The sequence below is a fragment of the Rhopalosiphum maidis genome, chromosome 3 (assembly GCF_003676215.2).
Source record: "Rhopalosiphum maidis isolate BTI-1 chromosome 3, ASM367621v3, whole genome shotgun sequence".
Lineage (NCBI taxonomy): Eukaryota > Metazoa > Arthropoda > Insecta > Hemiptera > Aphididae > Rhopalosiphum > Rhopalosiphum maidis.
In genome coordinates, this window is record NC_040879.1 from 29267650 (window position 1) to 29280852 (window position 13203).

Here is a 13203-nt window from a genome sequence, read left to right on the forward strand (position 1 = left end):
ATGACTGAGATTTATATAACAACAATGATAATCCATTTAAACAACGATGTCGTAGGTGGAAAAAAAAAGGCAAAAAACTATTAATGATTTACGGCCATTGTATTTATGCAAACCACGGCGAACCGCTTCAATAACTTATTTTATGCGTCATCAATAACCTGTCTTGGTTTTGGTGAAATTTGTATTTTCATCTTACGAGTTGTGGGATAAATTAATTGTTCAATACACACACACACACACACACACACTTACGCATATAAAGGTATATGTATATTATACGCAAATTCGCTGAAAACGTAATGAATTAATTAAACGGTATTTAATTCGTGTAAAAAAGATGACATATTAATGCGAGAGAGTAATCTCAATAGAACTGTTTGAAAACTTCAAACAGAGAGTTTTGCAAGTTTACGGTCATCACGACGTTTCTCCGTGAACGTTCGACGTACACGTTATTTAGAATATATTACTATTATTTTCTAACGACGCGTGCGAATGGAGTATGACTGCTTTTAGACACGTCGGAGTCGACGGTGATAATATTTAAGTTGGTAATCTCTGATTTTTTGGTGTTCTTGCGTACCAAATATAACGCACTCGCGTATAATAAAATAGTACATCTGAATATAATGCTCAGTGTACACGTGACGCTGTACACACACACACACACACACACACACGTATGATATATAATGTTCACAATTTTCACATAAGGCCTAAAAAATCTGAATTGTTGTTATGTTAATAACGGCTGAAGTCCGGTTGGGCCTTTTTTTGACACTGCAATAGTAATTTTTCTAACAACGTAGTTCTTCTGAAATCTCACAATAACGATTATTGAGATACGCCTATTTTTAATGGCATTGGCCGTTTTGGACCCGAACCCCCAGGTATATACATATATATATTTTAAACTTACTTTTCGACTTGGCGGGCGGACATTTGGCGAACACCGGCATGTTGGCCATCCAGTCCGTGACGGCCGCGTAGTCGTCTTCGGTGAACTTGTGCTCTCTAGACTCGTTTGACTGCCGGACGAACGGTTTCCGGGACGACGAGTCGAACGTCGCGCTTCCGGCGGTCATGCGCGGACGATATCCGTGTCTATCGGACGACGGCGGCTGCACCGTGACGGTCTTGAACCGATCGTCGTGCCCGAGCGCGTTGGGTTTTATTTCCATCGCGTGTATGACCGGCAACGGGATGTGCTGGTCGCGGGTGGCCCGCTGTGCCCGCGGGAACCGTCGAGCCTTCGGCGGCGTCGGATGGCACTGGTCCGCCGGTTCGCAGTCCAACACTTCGATCACGCCAACGGGTATGCGGTCCAGATTTTCGCTTTTCTTCGAGTCACCGGCCACCGGCCACTGCAGCGGCCACTGGGCGGACGACGACGGGCCAGCGTCCAGAGACTGCACGCCCGAGGGACCCGCCCTGCAGGCGGCCATGCGGCCACTGAAGTGAGCCTCCTCTTCGGGCACCCACACGTACTGCGGTTCCGGCTCGGTCGTGGAGCTCAGCACGGCTATCGTTCCGGTGTCGGCGGCCAACTTCCTCACGGCCGTCGCCTTCACGAAGCGCGACTCCAGCATCATGGGCTGCGACATGGACCCGACGAGCGGCGGCCGCTGCCTGTTGGCCGGCGACGCGTCCGCCGATTTGCACTTGGCCGTCGTCCCCAGTATGGCCACCGTTCCCGAGTTGGCGGCCAGCGTGGTGCAGGCCGTCGCCTCAACGAAGTGCAGCGAGTGCAGATCGCCGTCCACCTCCATCGCATATCTGTCGAAGTCGTCGCACCTGAAGGCGATGTCGTCGTCGTCGTCGTCGTCGGCGTCGTCCACGTCGTCTTCCACGTCACTGTGCACGCGGTCGTCGGCCACCGATATTCCCGTGTTGTACGATTTTTTCGGTTGTCGCGTCACGGGCATGGTCTCGAACGTGGGCAGTTCGAATCCCTTTTCCGGCGACGGACTCCTCGATTTGGAAGCTGAAACAAAACGTGAAATAATTATACGGTTACACGCGCAAACGCCTCGTCGGTCGCCGTATTTGTAACGGGCCGCGATCGTAGGTAGTATTTAAAATAGTATTTTAATCGTAATATCATTTTCTTTTTGTTTCCAACAGACCTACCGCATAGAACACAGTGAGTAATGAGTTAGTATTCTACCGGACGACTGTGTGATGAGTTATATAGGTACTGCCATATCGAAAACTATGACTTTCGAATTTGTTCATAATTAAAAGTATAGATATGTACTAATTACTAATTATTACTCACGATGATTCATTTTTTTTTAAATGTATTTCCACACATTTTGTGAAAACAAAGAATAACTGAAATTATTATCAAAAGTATTTATAACGTTTCGATTTTTATCTAAGCAAGTCTCAGCACGTATCTCACTATCCTCTCATAGAATCACCCTTTCACCTTGTTTTTCTTTTTAAGTTTATCTCTTTTGTGATATTTACTATTCCTAAATTGTATCATTTTAAGACCATTAAGTTTTTTGTCTTTCTGAATAGAACCACCTTTAAAAAATTCTAAAATATTGAATTTATATTTTTTCGTATAGCTATACATTTTTAATTAATAAAAGGCAATATATTATCTGTACATATGTGTATGTATATATATATATATATATATATATATAAATTATACAAGAGATAATCAATAAAGACACAGGTAATGCGTGTAGTTATAGGATCTTTAAAAATCAAATCGAATAACATTTTTTATTCTTAAACTAATCGAGAATGACAATATTTAAGGCATATTGAAAGTATATAGACGAATACATTATAATTTAATAGTTTTAAAAATCTAATTTCCGTTTGATAAGTTAATATTTATTTTAATGGGTACACAATTTTTAAATCAAATAAGTTAAAATATGTTAATGTTATGCGAGAACAGGGATATTTTAATACGGTTTATTTTATTTTCATTACTTATTAGTATAATTATTATGGCGCCATTAAAATCCAAAATATTTATTAACCTCTGCAACTGTGTGCCAAAATTTCGAACTAGAAATATGATATAATATTTATACATTTTGACAATCGATAATGTGATACGCAATAACACTCGGAATCTATTGCTCGTAAAACAGACGGCGCTCTCAAATTAGTCGTATTGATTTTTATTTACGATTAATTATAGTATATGCTTATGCGAACGTTCAATCTATGCATGTACTTATTCATTAAAGAGCCAGATGTGTTGAGTATAATTACTCAAAGTAGCTTTAATTATTCTTTTATAGTAAATATTATTATGAATGTCAAAAGGATGTTAAAAATTTTAGGTGAATACATTTTTACTATGTGCAATGTATAATATCCAAAAATTTTATATAATAGACTAGTATAGAAGAAATATATAATGTATGTACATTTTGATAAAGCGAATAAATAAATTAGAAATTTAGTTAGGTATAAATAAATATATATAAAATCCATATACCTATTGAAAATTATTACAAGTTACTTTTATATAAATGTTAAAACAGTAAAACAGAAATATGTCTTAGACTCTAAGACTAGTAACGGGATTTTACTATATTTGTTTTCATTCAATTTTACTGTGTATTTCTATTTTATTTGGATTAATTCAGATTATACACTTACGCCTCAACTTACTAGGATCGGTAATTTAAGATTTTCTAAAAGATCTTATTTCATTTTATAAAATATTACTTGATTATAATTTTACAGTAGCATTCATAATAAATAATATGTTTATCTATATTTTTATCTGTTGTAAAAATGTATGGCTCTAAGTCTTAGAGTCAACGATATATTTCTGTTTTAATATTTATATAAAAGTAACTCATAATACTTTTCAATAGGTATTAAATATAAAAATATTTGTTTGATATCGTTTAAAATGTATTTCAGCTAAGTGATTAAATTGCAACTTGACATCTATAACAAAAGTTAAATAAACTATTATTTAAATAAATACCAACGTCAATTTAAAACTATTGAGACGTATAATTGAACACATTTTAAGATGACGCTTGATTTTCGCTATTCATGTAATGGTAAAAAAAAAAAAAATTAAGAATTATTTGTAAGGCGCTTGATGTTATCCCACGATTTTTCATTTTTTTTAGTGATATAGTTTTTGATAGTGTATAACGTGATCTATGTTATAGGTAAATATTATAATAATAATGTTACTTAATATGTTAATGAAAACCAAAAAAAGAATTTTGTCACTAGCTTATGTTAATTTTTTATAATGAAAGCGGGATAGGTGTATTTTAGTTAACTACCTAAATATTATTTTAATAAAAGTTACCCTTAAGAATGAAATATTTAAATTTATAATACATTTAAGAACTAGAATTTCTACTTAGATTGCTCCACATAAAAACAAATAAAGACGAATCAAAGAAAAAAACACTTTCTGCAGAAAAAATTAATTATCAAATATTTATAAAAGTGTACTAAATAATAAGTGATATCGAGAATAATTATATTTACATTATAGTGGATGAAACAAGACGACGAACTTGAGATATATTTATGAAATATTTATTTAATCTTTCATATAATTATTTTACTAATTTAGTTTAAGTTTTGTTGAGTTCTATAAAAATATCGAGAAATATAACCTGATATTATTAAAATAAATGAATAAACAACCGTATTCTATTAGATATTTATAATATAAATACATATCTTATTATTTTACATTATTTTATTTTATTTTTTCAAAAAAAAAAACATTTTTCAGTTATGAAGGCTTGCAAATAATTTTGTAGTTAACAATTAAAAGATGTTTGTTCAGATTTTATAGTTAATAATAAATTAATAATGAAATTCAAGATTTTTTTATAATTATTATTTATACTGTAATCAAAAAAATATATAAGCAGAGCATTTTTATAGACATTTTATATTCAGATTTAAATAAAATTATAAATGAATTAAAGAATAGCGATTTTACTATTTTAGTTATTTTTTTTGTAATTTAAAAATATTATTTGTAAGTAATTGGAACATTTAACGAGTATTATCATATTTTATACATGCCATGATATTTTCAAATAAAATATTTTCGACGAAAATAAATACAATTTATTGTATTACTAATAGTAAAATAATGATTTACTTTAATAGCGATATAAATGTTTAATATATCATATGTTATTTAGTAAAAATTCACCAAACATGTTCATCTACTATTACGAGTATACTTATTAGTAATGCGGTTATTCGAACGATACCTTTTGATTTTTTTTTTTTTTTTTACTTCCCATATAAAACATATATCATGTTTTGAAAAATTCAACTTTCTGATAATTTTAAAGTTTCATGTGGTGGTACAATGTACATAATAGTGTAATTATTTAAGCTGTATACACATATTATAGGCGTACATTAACTTACCATAGGTGTTATTTTTTCTATTATAGCTTAGAACACGATATTATAAACGTAATATGTCGATACGTTAGAATGATTCATAACATTTTCAGTCAAAGATAAAAAGACATTGTTAGGAAGTTATAAACCAAAATGTCATATTAAAAATCATGTAAGAAACAATAAAAATAACATTAAATTCAACCGTACAGTAAAACGGGCCACTACTCAAACGAGTGTCGTATTAGGTAGCTTATCAAAAATATGGACTGCGGTAACTCAGTTGATATTTGATGAACGACCGATCTACGTAAGAGTATCGAGAACAGGTAACATCGCAACACAACTATTATCAGTAGAAATCTATTATAATGCTACCTGTAGATAAATTATTATCCCGCCGTAAAATAATTGTGTATTATTAATAAATAACGAAGAGGATAGAAAATACGATACTATAAAAAAGGTTGGCCAATAAGTATAGGAGCTGTAGGTATAGTAAGTTTCGATGGTTCATACCCACTTTGCCGAATCCCAATTCGCCGACATCTTGGTTCGCCGACAAATTATTAACAAAGTTTCAATTTTCCCGTTTCGTCGACAGTGGATAGTATATTTGAATCAGCCCCCAAATTATTTATGCAAATATACACATTGCACTGTTTTATAATGGGTGTTATGGTGCCAATGGTTATGGTTTGTTATCATTTCAAAAATTAATATATATTTTAACATATTATATAAATATATGTCTATAATATATTCATATTTTTTTACATTATAATTTATAATATATTACATTCATAATTTTTTTTATATTTACGTTTATGATCTTTTACCAAATAAAAGCGATAATACATATAAGATAATGTTCAATATAATTAAAGAAGCTGCCTTGAGAAATGATTTAGCTTTTACACCAAAAACATTTCAAATTTATTTTGAAATAGGAATGATTGTTGCCAACAGAGATTTATTTAAATATAACCCAGAAATAAAATCTCTTTCATTTTGGGCAATCTATATGGCGAGCAGAAACGGTCTTTCGGCTTTTAATTTTTTCCGATGTCATTATAATATTTATAATGTTATTCATATTTAATTATTAAAATAACAATAAATTAAATGTATAATATTTTAAATTATTGTTATTAACTTTTGAGTCAATACCACCTTAGCGCATAAAACAGTGTGGTTGGGTTCGTCGTTCATGGTATAACTAGGTAATACTTAAAATTAATCTACATAATAATTAATATTATTGTAAAAGTAAGTAAAATTCATAGTATATAAAAATATTAATTTCATGTTTTTTAAATTAAAACAAAAATATCATCATCGTTTATACATGAAATTCTATTCAAATTGAACTCTTATGCATATTATGTACTTTAAATATGTTTATATAGAACAAAATATGTGGAGTATTGTGTAAAACGTTCGTGAATATCACTCATCAAACATTTTTTTTTAATTAAATTGATAGCAAAAAAAAATTTAAAAAAATACATCAAATATTTGGTAAAAATGTCAAGTATCTGTTGTTCGCTTTTGAATTACATTAAAATAAAAAATATTGTTTAAGGAGAAATAATTATTTTTCGGGTGAATATGCAATTTCGTAAAAAATAAGAACTTCAAACGCTCATAAACAATTAATTTGACTTTCCGGTGGAATTTTTTTTTTTTAATAAACTAAAAAACTTTAAAAGAACTTTTTATTCAATTTTCGAATTAAACGAATGAATTTTAAACAATGTAAAAAAAAAAAAACGTAAACAAAGGCATTTTTAACAATAAAATAATTTACTAATGCTCACGATTTTAACGAAATCCGATAAAATTCTAATTTTAAATGCATACAATTATTTTTCTATATTTATTGACTTGTTTTCGTAGTAGTTATCCGATTCTTGTAATAATTTTTCGTTTAAGAACCGTAATGTTTGCGTAGTAAGTGTTTAACTTATTATTCTGAAAATCGTTTCAGTTTATTAGTAAATTAACCGTTTAATAATATTATGTATTATTTTAGGAAATTATTCATTAAAGACAAATAATATATGTTTGCACAGTATATCTAGAATAATTATGATTAAATATAAATTAATATATAATTTAAATCTTTCGTTTTACCGATTTTTTGTTTTGTCTAAAATATATTGCATTCATTGTGTATTATTTTGTACTAACATTTTAACAGTAATGTGCATATTTTATTGGTTCTTTATGGTGGTGTAGTAATAATTAAATATACATTGAGTCTATTTAACGTCAGTCCATGGGTCATGTGAGACGTGGGTGTGTAATGTCATGGTTTCTTGTGCGTGCTAGTTAATGCGTTCACTTTAAACTAAGTGCTATCCCTCGTTTATGAGTATTAAAATTACCAATTGGATGTGAAACGATCATTTCTTTCGTTTGCATGTCAATAAGTTGTAAGTAGAATTATTCTTGATTTTGGAATTTATTCTCGCCCTTCAAGTTATATGTTCTCGTGTTGACCTCGAGTATTATCAACAATTTTTCGTCAGTGCTGTCTTTTCAGAGTATAATTCAATTGTAATTTGTTATTTGTTAAATTTTGTCTTAAAATGTCTTAGGCGAGATTGTGTGCAATACACCACGCAGATCCTATTCATATATTTCAGCTAGAAGTATGTACATAATATGCTATTTCTTTTTAAAAATCCTTACAATATCTTTAACCATGCTTCTCCACTACTCTCAGGTAACGTACATTTATCCTGAAGTATGAACAACCTCCCTTTTTAAATTTGTGGTTTGATCCATCTATTTACACCTCGAGCCCAATATTACTGCAAATAAATATTTGTTTAATTCAGTCTAATTTGGTGGGCTCAAAATTGTTTAACAACAACCCAAAAAATACGTATATTTAATATTTTTGTGTAATTGGTTTCCGTGTCAAGTAGCTTTATGAAAATTCGCTATTGTCTCTAAAATAATAAATGAGTTTCAATGAAGATTCTACAAATAGGATAGAACAAAATAAATGTTTTATAATATATAAAAAGTAGTTCTATTCTTTTGTCATATTATTTTCGTTTTACCATTTGATATTATTTTTATGCATGCAATATTCATGTCTATTTTTTTGTATTGTTACTTTTTTACTATCATGTTTGTCGTGTACCATTAAAATTTCAACTCCGCCAGTTTATACTTAAAGCGTTTTCCTTATTTTGTTCTTTAATTGGTACTTTGTCGTCTATGTGTAGATCTGTTTTATTTACTGTTTTATCATAGTATGTTTAATTCCTTTTCCTTTTCTTTAAAAAAATATTTCTAACGATATTATGAAATTCTCGCATACTATGCTTTAAATTAAATAGGTACACGATTATATTATGAAATGTAAAAAGAATATTTGGTTTTTTTTCCAAACACTAACTCGTAAGGTGTAAAATGAGTAGATGTGTCAATATATTTTATTTTAACATAAAATATTAAATGACTTTATATTAATTTTTAAAGACATAATATATGCATTTATTCTATTGGTTTATAAAACAAAATCTCTACATATTTTGTTCTTATTAAAGCATATCCGGTCTCTATTGATAAAAAGAAAAAAATGCCAAGTAATTTAGTATATTATAAAATTGATCAATTACTATGTAAGTTAGTCCGTCTTACATGGGAGATGCCCCTGATTATTTTTAAACTATAAATATGAATAGATTTATTCCTTTACTGGTCAGACAAAAACAATTATATTTTCAATAATTTCAGAGTTTCTTATACTCTAACATTTATAAAAGCTTAGAAATAATTTATAATTATTTTTGGCGTTTGAAAATACATTTATGTCTGTGTTATTTGAATTTTACTTTTATGAATTGAGGTTAAGCGTATTGATTAAGTATAAGTCTTAAATGAATACATATATTTAAATATAATATAATAAATAAGTTATAAACTCTTAAAATATATAGTAAAGGTTTAATAGGCTGGAAAAATCAGATCAAGTGTAGTCTAGATTATTGGAGGTTATATAAAAGTACCTGACTGAGAAATTTTGTTACACCACATATATTTAAGTATTAATTTTATTAATTTGACTTTTCTATACTACGCAGATGACAATATTTTTTTAATATCATTTATTTAATTAGAATTTACAACAAATCATGCCAAGTGTCGCCAATGGGTGGCTTCTTATTCAACTTTTCACGCCATATTATTTCTCTCATTACATGAACTTATTGTGCATATTATATGTATAGATTGTTTATTTCTAATAAAACTAAAAAAAAAAATATATCATTTATCAAAATAAATGTATAGTATATTCCTTAAAGGTTTAAGAATTAAGTTTTTATTTATGTAATAAGAACAATTGTGTTTTTATAAAAACGAATTAATAGCAGTTTTAGCTATAAGTGAATTTAAATAAAATTATACAATTTATGACGAATTGTATGCTACACTCATTGTAGACACACTAAATTTCAAACTTCATAAAAATATAAATTATTTACATCCATGGGTCATCAGATCAACATGCGAAATATAACTTTTACAAGAACCAGATATTTTAAGTTTCGTGAAGTTCTGAAATATGCACGTATAAATTGCCATCACTATATTTAAAAAATTAAAATTAATACAAGCCATTCATTAGAAGGATTAGGAATAGTACGTTTAAGTAAAATATACTAAGGCTATTCAAATGGAGTTATACTCATAACTGGATAAATCCGATTATTTTGACTTCAATATTAAATCAATTATAAATACGAAAAAGATGTTAACCAGATGGAAGATTATCATTAAACAACATATAACGTGGAATATTTTAATATTATTCGAAATTTAAAAAAGAAACTAAAACAATTAAACAAGAATAATCACAAAATTAACGAGTTGCAATATATTACATTATGCACAGACAATTATCACGCGTTATATTTTATCAATGAGTGTCGTTATTTGTTGTACGAGATACTATATGATTATATTAACAATAATGATGGTAACCACCGCCAACAATAATAAACTCAACTAACCAAATCACATCATAAAAATCCAAAAAAAATACAAACACGGAAGACGATAAAAAGACAGACGATCAAGTAAAGGATGCCTAACTCGAGCAACAGCTTGAGATATTTATATGGTCCAGGAACGTCAAAAAACAGCTGAAAATTCTTCTCTAAACTCAATACTTATTTTCAAGAGAAAGTCGGGGGACTTCCGTTTTAGAGGGGATGAATATAGTGAACCGACAGCTTTGTTTACTTTTACCATAATATTATATTAAATATATTAAATTGTCAAGCATATTATATGAGGCAAATACGCCCATAGATTCCTAGAAATCAACGCGTGCACAAGATACGTCGATAACAACAAAATCGTGTAACACTCGCTCTTCTTGGAATTATTATATTTGATGAGCCACAAAGAAACCTAAGTATATTATATTGTACATAAACATAGTAATATTATATTTGGCTTCTTTTGATAACCACCTCTCATGGTTTCTACCGCGTAGGTATTCATAAACGATATTCGGTATAAACAAGGGTCCCGACACGCTATACATTTATTATTAGTATAACATCCCACACCGCAATAACATCGCCACTTTCAACTTTAGTCCAGAAGCCACTATTATAATATTTAACTTATATCTTGGGTAGTCGGGTAGAGTATTCGCTCTGTCTACACATTTAAATATGGACAAGATTAGTTTAAAGTTAATAAACATTTGTACATTCACTAACTCAAACAAAAACTGTTATCTTTCTTCAAGACCTATATCGAGGTACATCCTAATATTAGATCGCCCATCGTTTCAGATAATTTGTGTACGTGTAACGAAAAACACCCAAGCTCACTACAAATCTCTTGAGGTTAAACACAATATTATCGACATTTCAACTCTGAGCTATTTATATTCGTGTGTTTAATTTATGTGTATTTTCTACGGTATTGCCAAGCCATAATATGTTTTTTTTTTACTTTATTGAGTGGCCGTTGACACGTTTCTGTGGGTCATATTGGTATGCTAAGGATATAATAATATAGAACACTAATATTTCATAAAAAAAAGAAAATTAACAATTTATAATATTTTCAGGAATAATAGAGCAATAATAGAAAATTAATTTTGACACAAAATCAGTTTGTGATGAAATCGATTTTTTTCGATTTTTTCGCAAATAAAAAAAAAATAACTGTGGTGTTTAAAATTTTATTAAATATTTATATTGCCATTTTTAATTTTTAGACAATAAAACATTTAAAAAATGTTTATATTGTCTATTCCAAGGCATTTATATGTATTTAATACTTTTTTTTTATATTACTTGTATATACATTTTGTAAAAAAAAAACGTTCACCCGGTCAAAAACTTTGTAAATGTAATACAAGGTCCCTCATATTAAGTCATTTATACTAGAATACTAAAAATCTGAAAAATATAAAGTTGATTTTTTTTCTATTAGAAATTTTAAATTAAAATTTGTATGATATTCGATGAGAGGATGAATAACGATTTTCTTTATTTTTTCATACTTAAAAATATATTTTTCGTAGGGATTTAATAAACCTAAGTTCTAATTTATAGAAAAGCAATAATATAGGTTATATAGTTTATTCATTTTTCAACTATGATTTTTTACACTTGTTTTTATTTTTTTAAACTTAGTTTATCTGTTTATAGCATTATAATATTTTGGATTTATAACGGGTTTAACTCTTATACATAAATAAATAAGACAAATATAATGATGGTCGTTCAATATTAAACCATATAAATCAATGAGTGAAAAATTTATTTTATTTAAACTTAATAACTTAACTAGGTAGTTACTTTAAGTTTATTTCATTTTAACTACTAACTGAATTTATGTTTTTAGTAATGATATTTGATGAAATACTTTATAATCACTTTATAGCCTTGACTTACTGAAAAAAATAAAACAGACTAGTGTTACAAAGAAAATAAAAATTAACTTTTTTTTTTAATTTTATAAAAACTAATAAAAATGTAACTATTTACTTTTGACTTAATTAAATTATGTTATACTTTCTCTAATTAATTCATATTAACTCTTAAATTAGTAAAAAAATCAAATCATGATACTTCCCAGCATTACTATATTTTTCCTGAAATTTTGGAGAGGATACAGCACTTTTATTCCATCACAAGTTAAAAAAAAACTTGGGTAAAGTCAAATATAATATTTAAATGGTCTATTTTTTTATTATTTCATGTAAAAATTACAACTATAAAATGTATAAAAATTAATCATCTATATGATTTTTTTTTAAATTGAGTAATAATATATTATATCATATTAAAATAAATAAACATAAAATTAAATTTAGATATTTTGATGAATTAAAATTTTACTGAATATTTCTCTCGTACAAAATCTTAGAAACCGTTAATGATATGGAAATGACTTATGTTTTAAAATGTTTTTATACGAGTACCTATTTATATTGAAACTAAATTTTTACTTAATACAAATTATGACTCAATAAAAGTTTACATGACTGACAAAAGTTGGAAATTTCACCTGAAATTTATACGACCACATTTTTTTAAAAAGTCATACCATACTTACGCATATCAAAACAATAATTTGAATAAATTAAAAAGCAAATGCATAAATAGGATACATTTTGGGTAAGTGTCATGGGAAATCTTTTCTATTTCTACAAGGAACTTTTAGTGATTGCAGTAGACGAATCGTGAATATTGTGACTGATATAAACCACCCAACTCAAAAATCTAATATAAAATACCATTTAAGACTTATTTAATTAAATTATTGTAGCGC

The 13203-nt window shown here is 28.5% G+C and overlaps 1 protein-coding gene across 2 annotated transcripts in view; it reads right to left on the reverse strand.

Annotated features, from left to right (window-relative positions):
* The window catches only part of LOC113558469 (cell wall protein IFF6), a 131258-nt gene that overhangs the window by 40467 nt on the left and 77588 nt on the right, over positions 1–13203 (reverse strand). For both annotated transcript variants that reach the window (XM_026963928.1, XM_026963929.1), the window contains exon 2: positions 920–1984. In XM_026963928.1, the coding sequence (XP_026819729.1) occupies positions 920–1984 (1065 nt within the window). The remainder of the gene's footprint in view (positions 1–919; positions 1985–13203) is intronic.